At 54.0% G+C, this 27,553-nt stretch overlaps 2 protein-coding genes across 11 annotated transcripts; both read right to left on the bottom strand.

Moving 5' to 3' along the window:
* Positions 1-2,564: 2,564 nt before the first annotated feature.
* LOC127060818 (fibroin heavy chain-like) lies at positions 2,565-4,973 on the bottom strand. The gene is made up of 2 exons (XM_050985381.1): positions 4,309-4,973; positions 2,565-4,251 (listed from the first exon to the last, which is right to left on the bottom strand). The coding sequence occupies exons 1-2, from the start codon at positions 4,971-4,973 to the stop codon at positions 3,903-3,905; spliced, it is 1,014 nt and encodes a 337-aa protein (XP_050841338.1). The 3' UTR covers positions 2,565-3,902.
* On the bottom strand, positions 2,565-25,906 carry SLC41A1 (solute carrier family 41 member 1). Of its 10 annotated transcripts, none has more exons than XM_050985371.1 (13): positions 25,782-25,906; positions 24,224-25,371; positions 18,830-18,937; positions 14,724-14,795; positions 12,919-13,063; positions 12,686-12,832; positions 11,881-12,028; positions 11,727-11,806; positions 10,814-10,948; positions 9,401-9,549; positions 4,302-6,919; positions 3,867-4,149; positions 2,565-3,825 (listed from the first exon to the last, which is right to left on the bottom strand). In XM_050985371.1, exons 2-11 carry the CDS (start codon positions 24,590-24,592, stop codon positions 6,734-6,736), a joined length of 1,539 nt encoding a protein of 512 aa, XP_050841328.1. In that variant the 5' UTR covers positions 24,593-25,371; positions 25,782-25,906; the 3' UTR covers positions 2,565-3,825; positions 3,867-4,149; positions 4,302-6,733. The 10 variants fall into 10 exon arrangements, with proteins under 10 accessions (XP_050841328.1, XP_050841327.1, XP_050841325.1 ...); XM_050985370.1 differs by having other exon boundaries at positions 2,565-3,846; positions 3,887-4,149; XM_050985368.1 differs by having other exon boundaries at positions 2,565-4,149; positions 4,302-4,814; positions 4,853-6,919.
* Positions 25,907-27,553: the final 1,647 nt, after the last annotated feature.

Genomic DNA, 27,553 nt, shown 5'->3' with positions numbered 1-27,553 from the left:
GCTCTGTGCACCCCCAAATCGGCTCTGTGCGCCCCCAGCCCCTGCCCTGTACACCCCAGCCCCTGCTCTGTGCACCTCAGATCGGCTCTGTGCACCCCAGATCTGCTCTGGGCACCCCCGATCGGCTCTGTGCACCCCCAGATCGGCTCTGTGCACCCCCGATCGGCTCTGTGCACCCCCGATCGGCTCTGTGCACCCCCAGATCAGCTCTGTGCACCCCCAGATCAGCTCTGTGCACCCCCAGATCGGCTCTGTGCACTCCCAGATCTGCTCTGTGCACCCCCAGATCTCTGTGCACCCCCAGATCTGCTCTGTGCACCCCCAGATCTGCTCTGTGCACCCCAGACCCTGCTGTGTGCACCCCAAATCTGCTCTGTGCATCCCCAGATCTCTGTGCACCCCAGACCCTGCCCTGTGCACCCCCAGCCCTATGAACCCCAGATCTCTGTGCACCCCAGATCTGCTCTGTGCACCCCCAGATCTCTGTGCACCCCAGACCCTGCTGTGTGCACCCCAAATCTGCTCTGTGCACCCCCAGATCTCTGTGCACCCCCAGTTCGGCTCTGTGCACCCCAGACCCTGCTGTGTGCACCCCAGATCTCTGTGCACCCCAGACCCTGCCCTGTGCACCCCCAGCCCTATGAACCCCAGATCTCTGTGCACCCCAGATCTGCTCTGTGCACCCCCAGCCCTATGCTCCTCTGTCCCCCCCCGTCCTGATCCTGCACCCCCAAACTCTGCCTCGCACATCCCCTGCAACCCCAGCCCTGTGCACCCCCAAACCCAGCCCTGTGCACCCCCAAACCCTGCCCTGCACATCCCCTGCACCCCCAAACCCAGCCCTGTGCACCCCCAAACCCTGCCCTGCACATCCCCTGCACCCACAAACCCAGCCCTGTGCACCCCCAAACCCTGCCCTGCACCCCCAAACTCTGCCCTGCACATCCCCTGCACCCCCAAACCCAGCCCTGTGAACCCCCAAACTCTGCCCTGCACATCCCCTGCACCCCCACCCCCAGCCCTGCACCCCCCAAGTTCCAGCCCCCTCCAACCCCTGCACCCCTCAAGGTGCCCCTGGTGGGATGTGGGAAATGGATCCACGGGCAGGTTTAGGGTTTGGCAGAAGGTCTCCAGAGTTTGTGTTTGTGTGGAAACTTTGAGATAGGAAATGTGGATTTAGAAATGTTGATTTAGAAATGTCAATTTAGAAATGTCTAAATCAGATGTTGTTGAGAGAAAAAAGGAGGTGGAAAAAAGCTTCAAAAGATGATTTGGTAAATAAGATTAGACACTGCATTGAAATGGAAATCTGAAAGGCACATTGTAATAAGATTTATGAAGGGTAATTTCTGATAATTAACTTTAAAGTATCTACAACAAAGTGTAACAAAATGTAAATAAACCAAAAATTACTTGTAGCATTTTGTAATTAAGAAATAGCTTCTAATTGTGACAGCATAAATTCCAACATTTCCATTGTCTCACCTTTTCTAAGACTAAAAATAAAATAAAAGTCTCTGAAACCTCTCAGTGACCCCATCCCTAAGTCAGAAAAAGATTTGATCCAAGACTGGGGTTTCTCCAAGGTCTTAAAGCCCAACTGTTCCCTCCTGCACCTCCTGCTCCTTCCCCAGGGAGGAAATGCCAGGAGAACCCCCCAGGAGAGCAGATGTGCCCCAGCACCCCAAAATTCACCCCAAAACTCACCCCAAGAGCCAGCAGGGTCTGGGGGGCTGCTCCCCAAACCCAAGGCCGTGCTTTGGGATCTGTCACTGGGATATTGAATGAAAATTCTCTCCTCCAGGCAAGAGGAGAAGCCTCAGCTCCTCCCTTTTGCTGCTTTGGGATGAGATTGGGAGAATTGATTTGATTTAATGGCCAATCCCAGCCAGCTGTGCCAAACTCTGGGTCTGGCACAGGGTTTATTATTCACTCTTTTCCAGCCTCCTGATGCATCCTTTCTTTTGGATAGGTTTAGGATATAATTTCATGTGATAAAATAATAAATCAAATTCTTAAAATCAAATTCTCACCTGGTCCTACAGAGCTCCCACCACCCCAGGGTTCTGCACCCTGCCAGCCCTGCAGGGAAACACCAATCCCTGCAACTCCAGGAGGGGCAGAGATCTCTTCTTTACCCTTTTATATCCCTTTTATTGCCACAAAAGCAGCAGGAAAAGGCAGAGGCCACGAGGCAGCAGGGCCTGGGTCCTGGACAAACCCCTGGAGTCCTGCTGGGAGCTGCCAGGACCTGCAGGGCCTGGGTCCCGGACAAACCCCTGGAGTCCTGCTGGGAGCTGCCAGGACCTGCAGGGCCTGGGTCCCGGACAAACCCCTGGAATCCTGCTGGGAGCTGCCAGGACCTGCAGGGCCTGGGTCCCGGACAAACCCCTGGAGTCCTGCTGGGAGCTGCCAGGACCTGCCCGAGGTCCCCTGGCACTCACACCCAGCAGTTTATCTGATTTTTCCCAACTCTCCTACCAAAACAGAGCTCAAATAAACCTCAAAACCCGAGAGGGGCCTTCACCCTGATGGGGAAAAAAAAAGAAAAAAACCCACCAGAGTGCAGATAAATAAATGTCATTTTATTTAACCAAATATAATTTATCCATTAGGCCGACATCTGTCAGTTATAGGAACTATAAATAATTCAGACAGTCTTTTTTCCTGGGATAAAAGAGCAAACCAGGATTTTCAGCTGCAGAGTGGGCGTGCAGTGCAGTGCAACCAGTGGGAAGAGGTTTGGTTCTTTTGTTGTTTTTCCATCAATCTTCCTCATTTTAAATGAAATTCTTCCCTGGCCACTGCCCAAGCACAGCTCTGACCATATTTAATGGACAGAGCCACCAGGAGAGGCAGATTCCTCCTCTAGGGAATTCTTTCCTGGGGATTCAGTGGTGATGGGACACCAGAAAGGGCAGCAGAGCTTCTCTCTACATCCATAAAAGCTGAAGGGTTAATGGAGGGAAATCCTGCATTTATTCCTCAACATCAGGCAGAGAAATCAGGCCAGCAGCTGAGAGAATTCCAGAAAGGAATAGTCCAGAAAAGAAAATAGTCCAGAAAATATTATGTTCCAGAAATTAATATTCCAAAAATTAATGTATTCCAGAAAATAATATATTCTAGACATTAATATTCCAGAAATTAATATTCCAGAAAATAAAATAGTCCAGAAAATAATATGTTCCAGAAAGTTATATATTCCAGAAATTAATATACCAGAAATTATTATTCTAGAAATTAATTATTCCAGAATTAATATTCCAGAAATTACTATTCCAGAAATTAATGTATTCCAGAAAATAATATATTCTAGAAATTTATATTCCAGAAATTTATATTCCAGAAAATAATATTCCAGAAAATAATGTATTCCAGAACATTATATATTCTAGAAATTAATATTCCAGAATATTCCAGAAAATTATATATTCTAGAAATTTATATTCCAGAAAATAATATATTCCAGAGAATATTATATTCTAGAAATTAATATTCCAGAAATTAATGTATTTCAGAAATTAATATATTCCAGAAATTAATATTCCAGGAATTAATATTCCAGAAAATAATATATTCCAGAAAATAATATATTCCAGAAAATAATATAATCCAGAAATTAATATAATCCAGAAATTGATATATCCCAGGGTTGCCTGGGCAGAGAGCTCAGCAGAGCAGGTTCAGGGCTGGTTTTGTGGTTGGGTTTTCTGAGCAATGTCACCCGAGGGGACAGAGGAGGATCAGAGCTGTCCCCACACAGCACAGGAGCAGGGACCGAGCCTGGTGCTGGATTAGCAAGGGGAAAAAAGGGGAAATCACCTCAAAAAAGGGGGAAATCACCTCAAAAGAGGGGGAATCACCTCAAAAAAGGGGAAATCACCTCAAAAAAGGGGGAATCACCTCAAAACTGCACCCCCAGCTGTTGGGAGGGGCTGAGGAGGAGCAGCCTGGAGCCCAGAGCCTGCCGGGGTCTGCAGGGCAGCCAGAGCTCCCCCTGCTCCGAGGGTTTCCAAAATCCCATCCTGAGCCTCCCTCCCAGCAGCACCACCCGGAGCCTGCCCTGGCACCCTGACCCTGCCTTGACACCCTGAGCCTGCCCTGACACCCTGAGCCTGCCCTGACACCCTGAGCCTGCCCTGGCACCTTGAGCCTGCCCTGGCACCCTGAGCCTGCCCTGACACCCTGAGCCTGCCCTGGCACCCTGAGCCTGCCCTGGCACCCAGACCCTGCCCTGGCACCCTGAGCCTGGCCTGGCACCCTGACCCTGCCCTGGTACCCTGACACTGCCCAGGCACCCAGAGCCTGCCCTGGCACCCTGAGCCTGCCCTGGCACCCAGACCCTGCCCTGGCACCCTGAGCCTGCCCCGACACCCTGAGCCTGCCCTGGCACCCTGAGCCTGCCCTGGCACCCTGAGCCTGGCCTGGCACCCTGAGCCTGCCCCGGCACCCTGAGCCTGGCCTGGCACCCTGAGCCTGGCCTGGCACCCAGACCCTGCCCTGGCACCCTGAGCCTGCCCTGACACCCTGACCCTGCCCCGGCACCCTGAGCCTGCCCTGGCACCCTGAGCCTGCCCTGGCACCCAGACCCTGCCCTGGCACCCTGAGCCAGCCCTGGCACCCAGACCCTGCCCTGGCACCCAGACCCTGCCCTGGCACTCAGACCCTGCCCTGGCACCCAGACCCTGCCCTGGCACCCAGACCCTGCCCTGGCACCCTGAGCCTGCCCTGGCACCCAGACCCTGCCCTGGCACCCTGACCCTGCCCTGGCACCCTGACCCTGCCCAGGCACCCAGACCCTGCCCTGGCACCTTGAGCCTGGCCTGGCACCCTGAGCCTGCCCTGGCACCCAGACCCTGCCCCGGCACCCTGAGCCTGGCCTGGTACCCTGACCCTGCCCTGGCACCCTGAGCCTGGCCTAACTTTGGTCTTGGTTTGCCCCTCTGGGTTCGGGTGCCCTCCCAGCACATCCCCAGGGATGCTCCCCAGGGCAAGAGCAGGAATTCCACAAAAAGCAGGAGGGGGAGCAGCAGAGGAGGGAACCCTGCACTGCCAGGGCTGGGCTGAGCCCCAAAAATCCCAAATTTCACACCAGGGCCCAGGATGTTCCTGCCCCAAAAATCCCAGATTTCACACCAGGGCTGGGCTGAGCCCCAAAATCCCAGATTTCACACCAGGGCTGGGCTGAGCCCCAAAAATCCCAGATTTCACACCAGGGGCGAGGGTCCTGTCCCAAAAATCCCAGGTTTCACCAGGGCCCAAGAGGTTCCCCTCCCAAAAATCCCAGATTTCACACCAGGCCTGGGCTGAGCCCCAGAAATCCCAAATTTCACACCAGGCCAGGGGTGGGGGTCCTGTCCCAAAAATCCCAGATTTCACAGCAGGGCCCAGGGGTTCCTCTCCCAAAAATCCCAGATTCCACACCAGGGCAGGATGTTCCTGTCCCAAAAATCCCAGATTTCACCCCAGAGCAGGGGGGGTCTCCTGCTCCAAGGGCCAGGCCCCTGTGATCTGCATTTCCAGCTGTTTTCCAGCTGTTTCCCAGCTGGCACAGAAACCCCACGGACGTCCTTCCCCAACAGACACCAAACTGCCCCTGCCCAGCCTGGGGAGCTGCTGGGGGCTCCTCCTGCCTCGAGGAGCCCCTGAGCCACCCGAAGGAAACCTGGGCACACCAGCCAGGAGCTGTTTGTCCATCCAGCCCTCTGGGGAGGTCAGGGAAGTGGAGCAGCAGCAGGAGACAGAGCCCAGGAGGGATCCCTGGCAGGGGGAGGGTGGTGATGATGATGATGATGATGGTGGGGATGGGTGGGGAGAGCCCCCAGCCCCTCTGAGCTGGGCTCAGCCAGGCAGGAGCAGCGTGCTGCACTCTGGGCAGGGGGGCAGAAGGGAGCCTGGAGCTGCCAGCAGAGCCCAGCCAGGGGCTGCAGGGATCCCTGGCAGGGGGAGGGTGGTGATGATGATGATGATGATGATGGTGGGGATGGGTGGGGAGAGCCCCCAGCCCCTCTGGGCTGGGCTCAGCCAGGCAGGAGCAGCGTGCTGCACTCTGGGCTGGGGGGCAGAAGGGAGCCTGGAGCTGCCAGCAGAGCCCAGCCAGGGGCTGCAGGGGGGTCCCAAACGAGCTCACTGACATTGCTGGGGTGAACACAGGAGCCTTCCTCACCATCCTCCTCCTCCCCCCTCACAGACACTCCCCATTTTGGGGTGTGGGGCCAGGCTGGAGCTGCAGGGAGCCGAGGCAGGGGTGCCCTGTGCCATGAGGGTGCCAGGGGTGCCCTGTGCCTGGCTGGAAGGTGCCAGCCCAGCTGAACACACCTGAGCTCCACCTGGGGGGGTTTAAGGAACGCTTATGAAGCGAAAACAGCAGCCCTGCACCTCCAGAGAGGGGGCAGGGGGGGCTCCCTGCATGGCCTGACCCAGCAGGAACTTCTCTGGAACCTTGGTTCAGCCATGACTGCTCGGAAAATTGCACTTTGTGATTGTCTCGTGAACGCTTTTTGTTCGTTTGTTCGTCCGTCCTTCCCAAAATAAGATTGTTTTTTTTTTCTTTTTTTTTTTTACAAACTCGGCTTGAAATATAAACCAGGTAAAATTCCCATTGAAAATAATGAGAATCCAGTATCAAAGGTGAAATCTTCCAGGGCGGGGGGATGGCAGGACAGGAGGGGGAAGCAAAGAAACAACAACAGGAAGGAGGAGAGCTGTGGGAAGGGAGGAGCAGGGAGGTTTAATCCCCAACATCCGAGTCCCGGTCCCCGATCAGCCAGAGCACGTGGAAGCTGAGGGCCAGCAGCCCTGTCCCAATCAGGTCCCCCAGGGCTGTCAGGTACGGGATGGAGAAGTTGTCGGGGTCCAGGTGCCTGCCCCACATCCAGTGCACCATCCAGTCAGCGATGTAGAGCAGGATCAGCACCTGCAAGAGCCACGGCGGGCACAGCCCTGAGCCCTGCGGCCCCACAGGGGTCCTGCAAATCCCACAGGGGCTCTGCAACCCCACAGGGGCTCTGCAACCCCACAGGGGCTCTGCAATCCCACATCAGCCCTGTAAATCCCACAGGAACCCTGCAGATCCCATGGCAGCCCTGCAAATCCCACAGTGGGCACAGCCCTGAGCCCTGTGGCCCCACAGGGGCTCTGCAACCCCACAGGGGCTCTGCAACCCCACAGGGGCTCTGCAAATCCCACATCAGCCCTGTAAATCCCACAGGAGCCCTGCAACCCCACAGGGGCTCTGCAACCCCACAGGAGCTCTGCAAATCCCACAGCAGCCCTGCAGCCCCACGGCAGCCCTGCAAATCCCACAGCAGCCCTGCAAATCCCACAGGAACCCTGCAAATCCCACAGCAGCCCTGCAACTCCCACAGGAACCCTGCAAATCCCACAGCAGCCCTGCAGCCCCACGGCAGCCCTGCAAATCCCACAGGAACCCTGCAAATCCCACAGGAACCCTGCAAATCCCACAGGAACCCTGCAAATCCCACAGCAGCCCTGCCTGGCCCTGGGGAGCACAACCCTGTGGGAACAATTAACCCCATGGGTACAACAACCCCGTGGGAACAACCAACCCATGGCCACAATTAACCCCATGGCCACAATTAACCCCACGGGCCACAACACCCCCAGGGGCACAATAACCCTGTGGCCACAATAACTCCATGGGCACAACCACCCCATGGCAACAATTAACCCCATGGGAACAACAACCCCACAATGACCCCATGGGCCACAACAAAACAACCCTGTGGCCACAACAACCCCATGGGGACAACCACCTTGTGGGAACAATTAACCCCATGGGCCACAACAACCCCATGGGACAGAACAACCCCACGGCCACAACCCCATGCACCACAACAACCCTACAGGCACAACAACCCCGTGGCCACAACAACCCCACAATGACCCCATGGGCACAATTAACCCCGTGGGTCACTACAAAACAGCCCTCTGGCCACAACCATGCCATGGGGACAATTAACCTCGTGGGCACAATTAACCCCATGGGCACAATTAACCCCATAAGCCACAACAACCCTGTGACCACAACAACCCCACAACAACCCCATTGGACAGAGCAACCCCATGGCCACAACAACCCTACAGGCACAACCACCCTGTGGGCCACAACAACCCCCTGGGCACAATTAACCCCGTGGGCACAATTAACCCCTGTGGGCACAATTACCCCGTGGGCACAATTAACCCCGTGGGCACAATTACCCCAGTGGGCACAATTAACCCCGTGGGCACAATTAACCCCTGTGGGCACAATTAACCCCATGGGCACAATTAACCCCAAGGGCACAATTAACCCCCGTGGGAACAATTAACCCCAAGGGCACAATTAACCCCGAGGGCACAATTAACCCCATGGGCACAATTAACCCATGGGCACAATAAACCCCATGGGCACAATTACCCCTGTGGGCACAATTAACCCATGTGGGCACAATTAACCCCAAGGGCACAATTAACCCCGTGGGCACAATTAACCCTGTGGGCACAATTAACCCCCGTGGGAACAATTAACCCCAAGGGCACAATTACCCCTGTGGGCACAATTACCCGTGTGGGCACAATTAACCCCATGGGCACAATTAACCCCAAGGGCACAATTAACCCCCCCCCCCCCCCCCCCGTGGGAACAATTAACCCCAAGGGCACAATTAACCCCGTGGGCACAATTAACTCAGTGGGCACAATTACCCCCGTGGGCACAATTACCCCGTGGGCACAATTAACCCTGTGGGCACAATTAACCCCCCCGTGGGAACAATTAACCCCAAGGGCACAATAACCCCGTGGGCACAATTACCCCTGTGGGCACAAGTACCCCTGTGGGCACAATTAACCCCGTGGGCACAATTACCCCCCTGTGGGCACAATTAACCCCATGGGCACAATTAACCCCGTGGGCACAATTAACTCAGTGGGCACAATTAACCCTGTGGGCACAATAACCCCCGTGGGCACCACACAATCTGCACGGGATCCTCCCAAGCCTTTGGTCTGTGTGTCCCTCACTGCCCTGTGGGCTCCCCCAGCTCCAGGAAATGCCAGGGCCAAGGGCAGCACCTGGCACACATTCCCTGCAGAATTCCACATCCTAATCCATCACCAGGCCTTTCCAAAGTGCCAGATCACCCACCAGGACAGATCAGGACACTCTGGCTGTCAAAAAAAGACTTCCAAAAGAGCCAAAAGGCAGATTGTAAACCCCCCAGGAATGGCAGGATGGAAGAACTGTGGGCACAGGGGTCCAGGAGGGAGCTCCTGAGGGACCCCTGTGCCCAGCACAGCATCTCTGGGCAGGGACAGGCACACCTGAGCAGTCCCAGTGCAGGTGCCACCCCTGTCCCTGAGCCAGCCCAGCCCCCCAGGGCTCCCAGCTCACCTGGAGCAGCGCTGCTGTCATGTAGAAGAGGATGAAGATGAGGGTGAGGGTGGTGTGTCCCCCCTGCATGGAGTGGATGGTGTAGAGGAACACCAGGTGCCCGGGCACCACCAGCAGGAAGAGCACGCGGGCAGAGCGGGAGTTGACATCTGCAGAGGGGACAGCAGGACACAGTCACACCCTGCCAGTGCCCCAGGGCAGCTTGGGCAGGGCTTGGAGCCAGCTGGGCCACTGGAAGGTGTCGTGCCCACGGCAGGGGGTGGCACAAAATGAGGCTGAAGGTTTGAAGGTCCCCTCCCACCCAAACCACTCTGTGACTGCACAACCCGAGGCTGGCAGGGATTTTGGGGTGTCTGCAGGGCCAGGAGCTGCACTGGATGATCCTGGGGGTCCCTTCTAAAACAGGGGCTTGGAGCCAGCTGGGCCACTGGAAGGTGTCGTGCCCATGGCAGGGGGTGGCACAAAATGAGACTGAAGGTTTGAAGGTCCCCTCCCACCCAAACCACTCTGTGCCTCCACGACCCGAGGCTGGCAGGGATTTTGGGGTGTCTGCAGGGCCAGGAGCTGCACTGGATGATCCTGGGGGTCCCTTCTAAAACAGGGGCTTGGAGCCAGCTGGGCCACTGGAAGGTGTCGTGCCCATGGCAGGGGGTGGCACAAAATGAGACTGAAGGTTTGAAGGTCCCCTCCCACCCAAACCACTCTGTGCCTCCACGACCCGAGGCTGGCAGGGATTTTGGGTCATCCCAAAATCTTGTCTCTGCAGGGCCAGGAGCTGCACTGGATGATCCTGAGGGTCCCTTAATTTCAAATTTATAACAATTCAGAGGGAGGGGGTTCACATTTCCCATTTCAGGGGACCTCTTGCCCTCCTGAGCAGAACCTGCCTGTTCAAACCATGACACCCACAAACCCCTTCCAGCCCAGGATAATAAAGAACTGTTATTCCTGCTCCCACCTTTACCTGAGAGCCCCTTAATTTCAAAATTATAATAATTCAGAGGGAGGGGGTTCACATTTCCCATTTCAGGGGGGCCTCTTGTCCTCCTGAACAGAACCTGCCTGCTCAAACCAAGACACCCACAAATCCCCTTCCAGCTCAAGATAATAAATATTCCTGCTCCCACCTTCTTGCCCGAGAGCCCCTTAATTTCAAATTTATAATAATTCAGACAGAGGGGGTTCACATTTCCCATTTCAGGGGACCTCTTGCCTTCCTGAGCAGAACCTGCCTGCTCAAACCAAGACACCCACAAACCCCTTCCAGCCCAGGACACCCCAGACCCCCATTTCCCCCCCAGCAGAGCCCTGGGTGGAGCAGAGCAGCCCCAGCCTGACCCCGAGCAGGGCTGGGTCCCCTCTGCTGTGGCCCCCAGCCCAGCTGGCCCCCAGCCCTGCCCTCCAGGGCTGTACCTGAGCTGCAGAAGGTGCTGCAGGGGCTGGGGCACTTCCGAGGGGCCGTGCCAGGGCTGTCTCCAGGCTCCCCACTCATGTGCAGGTAGGTGGAGATTCGGCTGGCCTGCACTGCCACCAGGTTGCCACCCACACCTGTGGGAGAGGGGAATTGCTGTCAGCCAGAGAGAAGTTGGAGAAGAGGATCCATGTTTAGCCCTGGAAGAATTTCCCATCAAGGTTGTTGGCATAGAAACCAAGAAAGAATAAGGGAAAAGGAGGGGGGAAAGGAGGGGGGGAATGAGGGGCCCCAGAGGAGAATGAGTGTCCTGAAATCCCAGACAATTCCAGTTTGACAAGAGCAGAGGGTGACAGGGTGACATGGGGACACCCAAACCTGTGTGCCCCAGAGGAGAATCAGTGTCCTGAAATCCCAGAGCACCCCAGTTTGCCAAGAGCAGAGGGTGACAGGGTGGCACAGGGGAGCCAGACCTGTGTGCCCTGGCACCCCAAAAGAGAATTACTTTCCTGAAATCCCAGACAATCCCACTTTGCCAAGAGCAAAGGGTGACAGGGTGACATGGGGACACCCAAACCTGTGTGCCCCAGAGGAGAATCAGCATCCTGAAATCCCAGAGCACCCCAGTTTGCCAAGAGCAGAGGGTGACAGGGTGGCACAAGGTGTGCCCTATAGGACAATGAGTGTCCCCAAGTGCCAGAGCACCCCAGTTTGCCAAGAGCAGAGGGTGACAGGGTGGCACAGGGTGTGCCCCAGAGGAGAATGAGTGTCCCCAAGTCCCAGAGCACCCCAGTTTGCCAAGAGCAGAGGGTGACAGGGTGGCACAGGGTGTGCCCCAGAGGACAATGAGTGTCCCCAAGTCCCAGAGCACCCCAGTTTGCCCCGAGCTGCAGCCCAGGGCGGGGCAGGACTCACCATTGATGACTGGGGTGAACACTGCCATCCCAGCAAAGTTGGGGTCCGACACCGTCCTGTCCAAAATGAGCCCCCCGACGCTGCAGGGGAGAGGGGCAGTCAGTGCTGGGGTCACCCTGGGGGGCTCTGGGGCCAGGGCCAGGGCCAGGCTCACCTGCTGATGGCCATGGCGATGATGACAGGCTCCCAGCCCGAGTAGAGCACCTCCCTGGTGGCAGAGTTCCTCCTGGCAATGATGATCCAGATGGGCAGCAGGGACAGGAAGAAGGCGCACACCAAGGGGTTCACGTAGGCTTTGCTCTCTGGGCAGGGGGCAGAGGGAGAAAAAGAAGCAGAAAAGTCAAGGCCACGTCCCTCAGGAGCTCCAGGAGGAGCAGGGAGAGCCCAGGCCAGCCTGGAGTCTGCAGGATGTGGCGGTTCCTTGTCACAGCTGGAACCACCTGTACAACATCTGGATGTGTCCACCAGCAGATCTCAGTGAGGTCTCTGCCATCCCAGCTCTCATCCCTGCTTCCCACTCCTGGGCAGGATCTCCCAGGGCTGCTTCCTCCACCCCTGAATAACCTGGCTGAGTCCCGGCCCCGTGTCCCTTCCAGGGAAGGAGGAGGAGGAGGAGGAAGGAGGAGGAAATTGGGAGTCTCCAGTTGCAGCCCTGCCCTGAGGATCCCCAGCTGGAGCTGTCAGCTCAGCAGATGGAATCCACATCTGCCTTCTCCCACTGCTCCAGCCCCAGGCAAGCCCCTGGAAGGGTCCAGCCTCTCCCTGAGCACCTCACCTGGAGAGGAGGAGGAGCACAGGGCAGTGAGAGGCTCCATCCCCTCCCCTAACCTGAACCAGGCCCAGCTGAGGCAGCTGCAGGGCAGGAACCCCACACCCCCCAAGGAAGATTCCAGAGGAAGAGGGTGAAACCAGATGGAGAGCCAGCAAGGAGCAGAGCCTGAGGCTCTGCTGCTGCTCACCCAGCTCCTTGTACAAGCCCCAGCTGATCCCTGAGAGCAGAGCCAGCGTGATGAGGTCCCCCAGGCTGGCAGCGATCGGCGTGGCCACGTTGTCAGGATTGATCCCCATCTTCCTGGAGCCAATGATCACCCCGATCATAATCATGCCTGAAAGAGGCAAAACCCACCAGGATTAGGCTGAGGGGAGGTTAATACTTCAGGAAGGGGTGCCCAGCAGAGGAGGGGGGGCTCACCCAGGACTAGGGAGGCAATGAAGGCAGTGGCCACGCTGCTGGCACACAGCAGCACAGCGTGGTCCATGCTGAAGTGCCCATCTGGGATCCAGCCAAACACCACAGCTGCAATCGAGGCCAGGAAGCCAACCACGGTGGCCTGGACCTGGGAATGGAAAGGACAGGGTCACCAAGGCACCAGGATAGCCCCACCATGGTGGCCTGGACCTGGCACAGGGTCACCAAGACACCAGGACAGCCCCACCATGGTGGCCTGGACCTGGGAATGGAAAGCACAGGGTCACCAAGGCACCAGGACAGCCCCACCACGGTGGCCTGGACCTGGCACAGGGTCACCAAGACACCAGGACAGCCCCACCATGGTGGCCTGGACCTGGCACAGGGTCACCAAGAGACCAGGACAGCCCCACCATGGTGGCCTGGACCTGGCACAGGGTCACCAAGACACCAGGACAGTCCCGGGGTGGGGAGAGCTTGAGCACATCCAGAGGAGGCAGTGAGGCTGGAGAGGGGCTGGGAACACAAATCCTGAGGGAGCTGGGGGTGCTCAGCCTGGAGAAAAGGAGACTCAGGGCTGCCCCCATCCCTCTCCCAGCTCCTGAAAGGTGCCTGTGCTCAGCTGGGGCTGGGCTCTGTCTGCAGGCACTGACAGACCCAGAGCTCACAGCCTCCAGCTGCACCAAGGCAATACAGGCTGGAGAGCAGGGAAAGGTTTTTACAGAAAGGTGATAAAGTTCTGGAATGTTCTGCCTGGGGAGGTGGTGGAGTCCCCATCCCTGGGGGTGTTTAACAAAGCCTGGATGTGGCACTGGGTGCCAGGGCTGGGCTGAGGGGTTGGGGCTGGGTTGGACTCGATGACCTTGGAGGTCTCTCCCAGCCTGGTGATTCTGTGATTCTGTGAGAGGGTGCCCAGAGAAGCTGTGGCTGCCTCATCCTTGGAAGTGCCCATGGCCAGGCTGGAGCAGCCTGGGAAGGTGGAAGGTGTCACTGCCCAGGGGACATGGATGAGCTTGCTGGAGCCCTGGATGCTGAGAATCTTCAACTCTCTGTGCTGAAAGGCAGAGCCTCCCCAGAGAGCACTGCACTTGGCATGGGCTGTGGAGAAGGTGTCCAGAACTGACTGATAGCACTGGGATTGTGGGTGTGGAGTTGGTCAGAAGTGAGTGATGTCACAGGGTGGAAAACTTAGAGTTTGGGGTTTTAGAAAATAGAACAAATATGAAGCAAGATGGAGGTTTGAGGGCAGAGGCAGGTGGTTCTTCTTTACCTTCCTTTCCATGGGTTAGGGTGGGGTTTTGTAATTGGACAGAAAAGTCCACACTGAGGCTCTGTGGGATCAGTTATTGGGTTAAAAGGGAAAATAATTTAGGTGCCATTTCTTAATTGGATGATTCAGCCTTAAAAGACCTTGGAAGAAGAGATAGTTGGTCATTTTGTGCCTTGCTAGTGAGCCTGCAGAACTCAGGCTGTGAGACTGTGACACTGACAGAAACAACGAACACCTGAGTGTCACCTGAACTCTGCTCTCCTGTGCCTTCACTCCTGACCCTGACAAGACAAGGAAGGTGAAAACCAGTGTGACCTTTAAGGTCCCTTCCAACCCAAACCACTCCACGATTCCAAGAGGGAAACCCCACCCAGGGGGATCAGAACCCAGCAGGGCAACACAGCCCAACCTGCAGGGCCACCACCTGCAGTGGCACCTGTCACCAAGTGCCACCACCCAGCAGACACAAACAGCAAACCCTGCCACCCTTGCCAGGCTGGGCTGGGCCCAGCTGGGAGCATCCCCTCCCTCAGCCTACCTGAATCAGGGCCATGTTCCCTGTGATCATCTTCCAGAGCTCTTTGGGGTTGTCCATCTGGCCAATGTTTGCCTGTGAGAGGAAAGGAGGCACCAGTTCAGCCTGGCAAGGCTGATTCCTGCCTGCCAGGAGCAGCAGGGGACTCAAACCCTCGGGAGAATAACCCAGGAGGAAAGGGAGTGAGAAGGGGAATCGACACCAACCAAAAATCAAAAAATTTTGGTGTCACCAGCCAAAAATCTGATGGGAATGCTGCAAAACCAGCAAGGTCTGTGTGTGCCCCTGGTGCTGCTGTTCACAGGGGTCCCAGGATGAGGTGAGGATCTGACTCCACGGTTCAGAAGGCTGATTGATTATTTTATGATATGTATATATTCAAAGAAAATGATCTATTAAAGCTATAGTAAAAGAATAGAAGAAAGGATTTCATCAGAAGGCCAGGAAGGAAAGGAATGGATGATAATAAAATCTTGTGACTGAGCAGAGAGTCCCAAACAGCTGGGCTGGGATTGACCATGAATTAAAAACAACCATGAGCCCAATCCCAGATCCACCTGCTGCATTCCACAGCAGCAGAGAATCATTGTTTACGTTTTCTGAGGCCTCTCAGCTTCTCAGGGAAAACATCCTGGCGAAAGGATTTTCCATAAAATATATCAGGGACAGCCCTGCAGCCCCCAAGAGCATTTCCATGGCCCTCCCTGCAGCCCTGGCTGGGTCAGGCTGCCCCCAGAGCCAGGGAAAGCTGCAGGGAAAAGCTGAGCAAACAAGGCTGGGGACACGTGGGGACACGGAGGGGACAGGGGGAGGTGAGCAGGATTAAAAAATAACCCAGGAAATATCCTGGGTGAGAGCAGCCAGGCCCAGGAGGTGGAAATGGCTTCAAGGGAGGCTTCAAATCCAAATGTGATTTGGATCCAAAGGGAGGCAGAGGAATCTCTGCAGGGCACGAGCTCTGCTCCTCCCTCCAGGGTCCTGGTGGGAAGAATGGGTGAATTTACACCCAATTTGTACCATTGGGAGGTGAGGAGCTCAGGAGACAAGGGGGAGGCTCAAACTCTGCAGTGGGGAATGCATTTTGAGGGAATGCATTTTGAGGGAAGGCATTTTGAATTTTGAAGGAATGCATTTTGAGGGAATGCATTTTGAGGGAATGCATTTTCAAGGGATGCATTTTCAGGGGATGCATTTTGAATTTTTAAGGAATGCATTTTAAAGGAATGCATTTTGAAGGAATGCATTTTAAAGGAATGCACTTTGAGGGAAGGTATTTTCAGGGAATGCATTTTCAGGGAATGCATTTTGAAGTTTGAAGGAATGCATTTTGAGGGAATACATTTTAAAAGAATGCACTTTGAGGGAATGCATTTTCAGGGAATGCATTTTGAGGGAATGCAATTTGAGGGAATGCATTTTGAGGGAAGGCATTTTGAGGGAATGCACTTTGAGGGAATGCATTTTCAGGGGATGCATTTTCAGGGAATGCATTTTCAGGGAATGCATTTTGAATTTTGAAGGAGTTGGAGAAGGGACCTGTCATGGTTTGAGGCTGCTGCAATGCCAGTGCCTTCATGAAAATCTATTTTCTCTGGTCTCTACTGTGAGAGGTGATCAGAAACAGAGTAAAGCAGGCTTTAACTTAGGAAAAAAGGAAAATAAAGTTTATTAACTTACACTGTATAAAAGAAACACACAGAACTCAGAATGAAAACTTTCTAAACTATTCTTCCTCCCACATCACAGTAAAACAAAACTTTGGATTTCCAACTCAGCCAGGACCCCTCAGATCACTAAATCTCAGCCTATCACTACTTTTGAGACAATTAATTCTCATTTTACCAAGAGGAGAGGAGTGGTTTTGCACTCTAGGCTTTTCCAGGAACACAGCTGAAACCCCTTGTGTTTTTATGTTAAACGTGCCACTGCTTGGAGAACAGTGCCATCTTTTTCCTGTGACATCTTTGCTATTTGTGACATCTTTTTTCTGTCTCTAGTGCTCTTACTCCTGCACTCACTTCCTCCAAAGCAGGACAGGGCAGGGCAGGGCAGGACAGGGCAGGACAGGGCAGGGCAGGGGCAGGGGCAGGGACGGGGCAGGGACGGGGCAGGGACAGGGACGGGGCCCCTGCTGGTGTCCCCAGGGCAGAGGGGGCACAGTTCTGCATTCCTGGCTGGCCACAGTCTGGTTCCTGTCCCAAGCACTGCCCCTGCCAGCCCCAGGAGGGCACACACAGGTGCCACAGTGCCCCAGGGAGGGCACACACAGGTGCCACAGTGCCCCAGGAGGGCACACACAGGTGCCACAGTGCCCCTGGGAGGGGACACACAGGTGCCACAGTGCCCCTGTCCCAAGCACTGTCCCTGCCAGCCCCAGGAGGGCACACTCAGGTGCCACAGTGCCCCCTGCCAGCCCAGCCAGCAGGGAGAAGGTCCTGGTGGCCAGGACGGCCAGGGTCCAACAGTGGAGAGGGAGTCAAACAAAGGGAATGGTTGGTCTGTCTGTCTGTCTGTCTGTCTGTCTGTTGCCAGAGAGAAGGGGTGGACAAAGCTCAGCCTCTGTCCCTGCAGGTGGAGAGGAAGAGGAGGAGGAAGGAGGAGGGAGGAGGGAGGAGGGAGGAGGGAGGAGGGAGGAGGGAGGAGGAGCTGCCAGAGATCAGAGAGAACCCGTGCAGCTCTGCTGTGCCTTCTCCTGCAGCAGGGGCAGGGCTCAGAGGAAAGGAACGAGCCCAGCAGAACTTGGTTATGGATTTGTCTCGCTGGCAGCCTCACACCAATAATTGTCACAACTGGGCCACTCCTTGCCTGGCACTGGCACTGGCACAGCCACCAAACAGGTCACAAAGGGCAGTCTGGGCTACAACTGGTCAAACTTATGCTGTTGGAGCGTGTTGACTTGGCTAAAGCAACCCAAACATTCATTTTTGGTTGATTTACAGCCATATCTGCATGGCAGAAGGAAGGAAATAAAACCAGCAAGTGCTAATAGATCCTTGGATTCAACTCTATTGGATTCAACCCCACACTGGATTCATCTCTGTAATTAACTCAACCCCACACTGGATTCATCTCTGTACTGGATTCAACCCCACATTGGATTCATCTTTATATTGGATTCAACCCCACATTGGATTTATCTTTATATTGGATTCAACCCCACATTGGATTTATCTCATTTGATTCAACCCCACATTGGATTCATCTTTATATTGGATTCAACCCCACATTGGATTCATCTTTATATTGGATTCTACCCCACACTGGATTCATCTCTGTAATTAATTCAACCCCACACTGGATTTATCTCTATATTTGATTCAACCCCACACTGGATTTATCTCTGTATTTAATTCAACCCCACACTGGGTTCATCTCTGTATTTGATTCAACCCCACACTGGATTCATCTCTGTAATTAACTCAACCCCACACTGGATTCAACCCCACATTGGATTTATCTCTATATTTGATTCTAACCCCACACTGGATTTATCTCTGTATTTGATTCAACCCCACACTGGGTTCATCTCTACACTGGATTCAACCCCACACTGGGTTCATCTCTGTATTTGATTCAACCCCACACTGGGTTCATCTCTGTATTTAATTTAACCCCACACTGGGTTCATCTCTACACTGGATTCAACCCCACACTGGGTTCATCTCTGTATTTAATTTAACCCCACACTGGGTTCATCTCTGTATTTAATTTAACCCCACACTGGGTTCATCTCTGTATTTAATTTAACCCCACACTGGGTTCATCTCTGTATTTAATTTAACCCCACACTGGGTTCATCTCCCTGGCCAGAGTGAACTCCATCCAGCAGGACCAAGGCCCAGCTGGGACCTCCATCCCTTGCAGAGCCACTGCCCTCTGCTCCCCAGCTGTCCCCTCCTGCTCTGGTGGCACTCCTGTGCCCAGTTCCTGCTGGAGCACCATTAACCCTTCACATCCCATCAGCCAGCAGGATGCAAACACCTTCCCAGCAGCTGAAGCCCAGGCTCTGGTGCCTGGTGTCACTCAGACAGGGGAATTTGGGGGTTTTACCTGCCCAGCCACCCCCCAGCACACACAGACGAGCCCTCCCAAAGCTCCTGGGCACTCACAGCTGTGGACAGGCGGGATGCCAGGGTCATCTCCAGGTTCCCCTTCAGCCCCAGCAGAGCAGGGACCAAGATGAACACCTCAGTGACGTGCTTGAAGACGTCCCAGTGCTGCAAGGGTAAAGCACACGCAATAAATCCAGCAAATCTCCCAAACACATCCAATAAATCCAGCCAATCCCACTAAACACATCCAATAAAACCAGCCAATCCAATAAAACCAGCCAATCCCACCAAACACATCCAACAAATCCAGCAAATCCCACCAAACACATCCCATAAAACCAGCCAATCCCACCAAAGCACATCCCATAAAACCAGCCAATCCCACCAAAGCACACTCAATAAAACCGGCAAATCCCACCAAAGGATACTCAATAAATCCAGCAAATCCCACCAAACACATCCAATAAAACCAGAAAAACCCACTAAACACATCAAATAAATCCAGCAAATCCCATCAAAACCAGCAAATCCCACCAAAGGATACTCAATAAATCCAGCAAATCCCACCAAACACATCCACCAAAGCCAGCAAATCCCACCAAACACATCCCATAAAAACCAGAAAATCCCCCAAACACATCCACCAAAACCAGCAAATCCCACCAAATACATCCCATAAAACCAGCCAATCCCACCAAAGCACACTCAATAAAACCAGCAAATCCCACCTAAACCAGCCAATCCCACCAAACACATCCAATAAATCCAGCAAATCCCACCAAACCAATTCAATAAAACCAGCCAGTCCCACCAAAGCATATTTAATAAAACCAGCAAATCTCACATTAAAGCACATCCAATAAATCCAGCCAATTCCACCAAAGCACATCCAATAAAACCAGCAAATCTCACATTAAAGCACATCCAATAAAACCAGCAAATCTCACCAAAACCAGCAAATCACACCAAAGGATACTCAATAAAACCAGCTCATTTCACCAAAGCACATTCAATAAAACCAAGAAATCTCACCAAACACATTCCATAAACCCAGCCAATCTCTCACCAAAGCACACTCAATAAAACCAGCTCATTTCACCAAAGCATGTTCAATAAAACCTGCACATCTCACCAAAGCACATTGAATAAAAGCAGCCAATCTCACATTAAAGCACATTCAATAAAAGCAGCAAATCCCACCCAAGCACACTCAATAAAACCTGCACATCTCACAAGAGATCATTCAATAAAACCAGCAAATCTCACCCAAACCAGCAAATCTCGACCTGAGCACATCCAATAAATCCAGCCAATCTCACCAGAGCACATCCAATAAAACCAGCAAATCTCACCCAAACCTGCAAATCTCTGACCAAAGTACATCCAATAAACTCAGCCAATCTCACCAAAGCACATCCAATAAAATCATCAAATGTCACCAAAGCATGTACAATAAAACCAGCAAATCTCTCACCAAATTACATCCAATAAAACCAGCAAATCCCACCAAAGTACATCCAATAAATCCAGCACATCTCTGACCAAAGCACATCCAATAAATCCAGCCAAACGTCACCAAAGCACATTCAATAAAACCAGCAAATCTCACCCAAACCAGCAAATCTCGACCTGAGCACATCCAATAAATCCAGCCAATCTCACCAAATCACATCCAATAAAACCAGCAAATCTCTCACCAAATTACATCCAATAAATCCAGCACATCTCACCAAAGCTCATCCAATAAAACCAGCAAATGTCACCAAATCACATCCAATAAAACCAGCAAATCTCTCACCAAATTACATCCAATAAAACCAGCAAATCCCACCAAAGTACATCCAATAAACTCAGCCAATCTCACCAAAGCACATTCAATAAAACCAGCAAATCTCACCCAAACCAGCAAATCTCTGACCAAAGCACATCCAATAAACTCAGCCAATCTCACCCAAGCACATCCAATAAAATCATCAAATGTCACCAAAGCACGTCCAATAAAACCAGCAAATCTCCCCAACCCCAGCCCATCTCCCAAACCACACTCCCCAACCCCAGCCCATCTCCCCTGGCCGGTGCCAGCCCTGGCTCTGGGCTCGGTGCCACCCCCCCACTGTCCCTCTGGCACCTGGCACTGCCCTGAGCCCCCACCCCGGGCATTTCCCCCTGGTGGCGTTGGCAGCAGCGAGCACAGCGCCCTGCTGGGCTGGGACAGCTCTGAGACCCAGAGAGACCCCCAGAGCCCCCAGGGACAAAATCCCCACACACCCAGAGGCCACAACGGGGAAAGGTGGGGAGGATTTGCCCAGTACTGGCAGGTTTGGGCACATCTGAGGTTTGGGCAGTCTCAGCTGAGAGCCTCTGCTCTGTCTTGCAAATACATATATATATTTTTTTTTATATATATATTTATGTTTATATAATTTGTTATATTTTATATATATTATAGATATATTTATATAGTTATATTTATATATTATGTGATATATTTTTACATATATTTTTCTGTATTTTTCTATATTTTTCTGTATTTTCTATATATTTATATTATTTATATATCTATATAGATATTTATAGTTATATATTTATATTATATATTTACATATATTTTTCTATATTTATAATTTTCTATATTTTCTATATATGTTATATGTATATATTTATATTATATATATACATACACACATATGTACATATATAGACATGTATATACATATATCTATATATATACATATATCTATATCCACACATAATATAAAAAATATATTAATATAATTATTTAGTATAATAAAATTTTATAAATATAAAAACTTTACATGTAAAATTTTATGTGTATAATATAATTATATACATTATAGAATATGTATAATACCTTATATTAATAAAATAAGATATTGATATAATAATTATCTAGTAAATTAAAATTTTATATAAATAATTTTTTATAGATAAAATTGTATGTGTATAATATAGTTATATGCATTATAAAATTACATACAATATAATATTATAATAAATATATAGTATAATAATATAATAAATATTTGCAAGACACAGCAAAGGCTCATAGCCTTTATTATATAATATAATAATAAAATAATAAAAACAATAATAAAATAATAAACAAAAAAAAAATAGTAATAATAGAATAATAAATAGTAATAATATAATAATAATAATAATAATAATAATAATAATAATAATAATAATAATAATAATAATAATAATAATAATAATAATAATAATAATAATAATAATAATAATAGTTCAGGATCTGCCCAGGATCCCACTCAGCTCTGGAAGGGTGAACTGGAACTGGGTGCTTCTGGAAAATTCCTCCATCCCCCTTCCCAGCCATGGTTTGTTTCATTCCAAGGCCAAAGGGAGCTGGAGCTGCTGGCAGCACAGGCTGAGCTGCTGCGGGAATTCCACAGGAATTACAAAGTTCTACTCCTAAAGGCCACAGGAACCAGGGAGAACCCAGGGCTGAGGTGCTGTGGGAATTCCACAGGAATTACAAAATTTTATTCCTAAAGGCCACAGGAATCAGGGCAGGAGAACCCAGGGCTGAGGTGCTGTGGGAATTCCACAGGAATTACAAAATTTTATTCCTACAAGCCACAGGAATCAGTGCAGAACCCAGAGCTGAGCTGCTGCTGGAATTCCACAGGAATTAGAAAAAGTTTTACTCTTAAAGGCCACAGGAATCAGGGCAGGAGAACCCAGGGCTGAGGTGCTGTGGGAATTCCAAGGAATTACAAAGTTTTACTCCTAAAGGTCACAGGAACCAGGCAGAACCCAGGGCTGAGCCAGACTCTCAGCCCCTTCTATTGCAGCTCTCAAATTTCTGTCGTTCCTTCAAATCCTGATTTTCTGAAAGGGCCTTGTGCATCCTGAAGGTGAGCTTTACAAAGGAATAATTCAGTTGTGTGACTGACTGAATGCAAATAACTGCTGACAAAAGTTGTCCAGAGCACTGTGCAAGTGCTGCAGACTTGGGCAGAGCTCAGTGTGTGAAAGATGAGAACTGACATTACAAACACCCCGTGTCAACCCTGCCCACACAAGGGCAGCGCCTGCTCCGGGAAAAGCTTCAGCTTGGGCTCAAATCACTTTGGGGAACTTCCAGAAGAGCCAGGCAGGGACCTTCTGAAGGGAAAACACGCTTGAAATGTCCTTATTTTTTTTTCAGAGAAGGATTCCAGTAAAGCTGTCCCGGATTAATTTCCCCCGTCCAGCCTTTCCTGTTTGGAGTCACTCCCCAGCTGTCCCACCAAGAGAGGCCACGGGGATGAGCAGAGCCCAAAGGCACGCAGGGAAACTGCTGCTCTGGGCAGGACAGGGCTGAGGAGAGGCTGCCTGAGCACCCACAAATCCCAAAAAAACCCTCTGGCCTCCTGGCACCAGGGGCTGACACCGGAGCCTCTCGCTGCCCACACCACCAGGGCTTGTTTACCCAGCCCAGCCCAGCCCAGCCCAGCCCAGCCAGCAGCTCCGAGCTGAGCTGTTCATTTTTGGGCTGCCCACAGCTCCCAAGTGGCCGTGTCCCCATCCCAGAGCTGGGCACCAGCCCGGTTTTGTGCCCCAGGGATGGGAGGCTCTGCCCAGGAGAAGCTGATCCGCTGCCAGGCACGCTTGGGGGATGTGGTGGGAGCAGCTCAGGAGCCTCGGTCTGCAAAGGCAGCGCTCCCACATGGAAACACAGCCAGGCTGGCACATTCCCACGGGGAACACCTCGGTTTTCATCCAGGGGGAGCTGCCAGCTCCCCGCTGGCCTTTCCTAAAAGTCACCTGCACAGCCTGTCAGGGGGACACTCCTGTCACCCCTGGGTGCCTCCTGAGCACAAGGAATGGTGCAGGAAGCTCTGGAATGAGCCTGGCACACACGGAGGGAAACATTAACCAGGCTGGCACAGCCTGGGCCAGCACAGCCAGCACCTGAGCTGGGAAAGGGACAAGGGGAGCCAGTTCCAGGGCTGGGGTGTCCCCAGGCAGCAGCAGGGAAGGGATTTGTCTCCAGCTGTGATGCACAGCCAGCACCTGAACTGGGAAAGGGACAAGGGGAGCCAGTCCCAAGGCCGGGGTGTCCCCAGGGCCGTGGTGTCCCCAGGGCCGGGGTGTCCCCCGGCAGCAGCAGGGAAGGGATTTGTCTCCAGCTGTGATGCACAGGCAGCACCTTCTCCTCAGTGCCCTTTCCCTCCTTCATTCCTCACACCTCTCCCACCTCCTTAAATTAACTGAGCTTAATTAACAAAGGCAGGGCTGGGACAAGGAGCTGCAGGGCTCCCCCATCTCCCCCTCCCCACCCAGCACACCTGGGGAAAGCTGTTCTCCCCTCTCCTTGTTGCTGCAGCAGCCCTGGCACTCCTTTATTGCAGCCTTGGCATTCCTTGATTATTCCTTTACCCACCCAGCCCTGCCCTGCGGGTGCCAGGGGAGCACCAGCCCTACCTGCACGATGTCCAGCACCATCCCAGCAGCCACGGTGCCAAAGCCAGCCAGCAGGAAGGGGAACAGCACCTGCAGCCCGATGGAAAACGAGGTCTCCTTCAGGGGCGAGGGGGGCTCAGGGCCCCGCTCCGTGCTGGTGTCATCGCTCTCGTTGCTCTGGCTGCCGTTTTCCAGCAGGGCATCCTCCTCCCTCACCCCTTTGGCGTTGGCACGGGACTCCAGCACCACCACGTCCACGCCGGTGCCCTCGGGCCGCAGGAAATGCTCGGGCCCCGCGGGCTGCCCGCAGCCCGGGCTGGCCAGGCAGTCCCCGGGCACCACGGCCCCGTTGGCCTGGGGGGAATCCTGGTGCTCCAGCGTGGAAGTCATGCTGCAGGACACGCTCTGCTGACCCTTGGCTCGCTGGGCCTACAGCCAGCAGCTGCTCCAGGAGGGATCTTCTGCCAGCAGCTTATCCACACGGCCTTCCCAGCATCCAGGAGGGAGCTGTGCCAGCCCTGCTCGCCCGCCCGGGAGTGCGGAGCCTGCTCCTGCGGCAGAGATCCCCATCAAGCAGCGCCGGGGACGGGGACAGGAGCACAGGGGACACGGCAGGAGCTGGGAAGGGCAGCAATTCCCCCTGGCTCTGCTCCTCTCCAGCGCCCTGTGCTGCAGCAGCCGCCGAGACACGATCCGAGCTCTCCTCCCGAGATATGGGATGCCTTAGCGCATCTTCTCCCAGTTTTCCAGCAGATAGAACGGGACAGAGGGAAAAGCAAATGAAGAAAAGGATGCAGAAGCTTAAAGGAACACTGAAGGAGAGGATTGGCTTTTACACATGATCCAACTCAGGCTCTTCTTGCTGCCAGGGCTTTGCCACTTCCTCCAGCGGCACCGTCCCTCTGCAGAATTCCACTCCGAAGGCTCCTGCGGGCTTTCTGCCAGAACAGCCAGCGATTCCACCAGGCTTCGAGTGTCACTGCCGCCCTCCTCCTCCTCCTCCCCCAGCAGGATTTCTCGCCCAGCAGCACGAGGCGAGCACAGTTCTTACTCGCGGTAACAGCAGCTCCCAGCGAAGGTTACTCTCGGAGCTGGCCAGGCTGCAGGGTGGGGGCTGGCATTTGGGCAGCCTGGCATCCAACGCGCTTTTCCAAGAACTCGCCCGTCACCTGAAACACACGGGAGGAATGCCGATATTCCGGGGGGTCCCGTGGCAGCCCGCATCAGCCGCTCCATCCGTTTCCTCCAACCTTCGCCGTACCCCCACCTCTCCCCCGGCTGCTCTCCCGCACCCCCGGGCACCCTCAGCGGCTGAGCCGGGGGCTGCGGGGGCAGAGCCGCGCCCGGGAAGGGGCACCCGGGAGGGACCCGCAGGGCGATCCCCGCGGCCGGGGCTCCTCCCGCCTCCCGCTGCCGCAGCGCCGGAGCTGCCGCAGCGCCCCGCGAGCCGCCAGCTCCAGAGCGGATCCCCGCGGGGATGCGCGCAGCGGAGCGGAGCGGGGCTGCCGCCCGGCCGGTCCCCACGGTACCGCCGCCCGCGTGCCCGCCGTGCCGCTGCCGTGCCCCGCCGTGCGGGTACCGTGTCCCCGCGGTGCCGGTACGGTGTCCCCACGGTGTCCCTGCGGTGCCGGTACCGCCCGGTGCCGCTCGTTCCGCTCCCGCTGCGCACCCGCGGCTCCCTCGCCACCCCGCGCTCTGCCCCGCCGGGCCCCGCCCCGCGCCGCCCTGACATCACCGCCGGCCAATGCCGGCCGCGCCCGCCCCGCCGCGCCGAGCTTCTATTGGCCCGGTCCGCGTGGCGTCAAGTCTGGCCCCGCCCTCGGCGCGGAGAGCGTCCCCGGTGCGGATAGGCCACGCCCCTTTGGCGGCGCGGGGGCGGAGCCTGTGGGTCACGTGCGGCTGAGTCCGCACCGGGCGGGAGCGGTCAGTCTGTCTATCCGTCCCTCCGTCTGTCCGTCCTGCCGTCCTTCCATCCACTCTGCCGTCTATTCTTCCATCTATCCTGCTGTCTGTCCATCCGTCTGTCCATCCATCCATCCATGGTTCCATACGTCCATCCATCCGTCCATCCATCCATCCGTCCACCCATCCGTCCATCCGTCCATCCCTCCATCCCTCCATCCATTCGTCCGTCCGTCCATCCATCCATCCATCCATCCATCCATCCATCCATCCATCCATCCATCCATCCATCCATCCATCCATCCATCCATCCATCCATCCATCCATCCATCCATCCATCCATCCATCCATCCATCCATCCATCCATCCATCCATCCGTCCGTCTGTCCGTCCATCCATCCCTCCCTCCCCCCATGGCTGTCCCTGCTCTCACCTGGGCTGTCTGGTGATCCCTCGCTGGGGAAGCCTCCTTGTGTCCCCTGGGGACAGGGAGCTCACAGCTGGCCAGAGGTGCCGGGCGATGCCACCCCCAGGGTTGCTCCCAGGGACCCCCTCCAGGGAACCAGGGCTGGATGCAGGCCAAGGAGCACCCAGGTGCTCAGTGGCACCCGCTGGGTTTCAGGCCTCCGCCAGGCTGAGGCAGCTCTGAACAGGAGCTCACCAACAATGTCACGTACTCTGCCTCTCCATTTCTGCCAAACTGTCCCACAACAAATAAATAAAGAGCATAACAACTCCTGCTGCAGAGGTCAGCTCCTTGTTGCTCTGTAGAATTCTGTGTTCCTGAATGAACCAGCTCCTCTGATTCATGCTTTGCTTTTATTTCCTTTTTTTTTTTTTTTTTTTTTTCTTGTCATGAGTGGAAATTTTGAGCAGTTGTTTTTCCTTCCTGCCTTTCCTTTCCTCCCAGGAAACAGGCAGCAGCGAGTTATTGCTCAGGGTGATGATGTGATCCCAGCTCCAGGCCTTGGAGACACACTCTGTGCCAATGAGGGTGCCTGGGAAGTGTGTGGGGGAAGGGGAGGGCACATTCCCACATGGACACAGGGACTCAGCCTGCCTGGAGCTGCTGGCTCCACTCATTCCTTAAGGAAACAGAGGCAGTGCTGGGCAGGGATCTGTTCTGACCCTGGGCTCTGCCCCTCCAGTCCTGTCTGCTGCCACCAAGAGCTGGGCACAGCAAGGAGCTCTCCTGGAAGATTTGGTGCTTTTGGAGAAGAGGATGACAGGAACCTGTGGAGCAGAACAGGACAGAGAGAGCAGCACTCAGAAGGGGATTTTTATATGGCAGAGAGTGGCAGGACAAGGGGGAATGGATTCCCACTGCCAGAGGGCAGGGATGGATGGGATTTGGGAAGGAATTCCTCCCTGGGAGGGTGGGCAGGCCCTGGCACAGGTGCCCAGAGCAGCTGGGGCTGCCCCTGGATCCCTGGCAGTGCCCAAGGCCAG

Source organism: Serinus canaria, chromosome 26 (assembly GCF_022539315.1).
Source record: "Serinus canaria isolate serCan28SL12 chromosome 26, serCan2020, whole genome shotgun sequence".
Taxonomy (NCBI): Eukaryota; Metazoa; Chordata; class Aves; order Passeriformes; family Fringillidae; genus Serinus; species Serinus canaria.
Note: the sequence above shows the minus strand (reverse complement) of the source record. Positions and strands in the feature narration are given on the sequence as shown.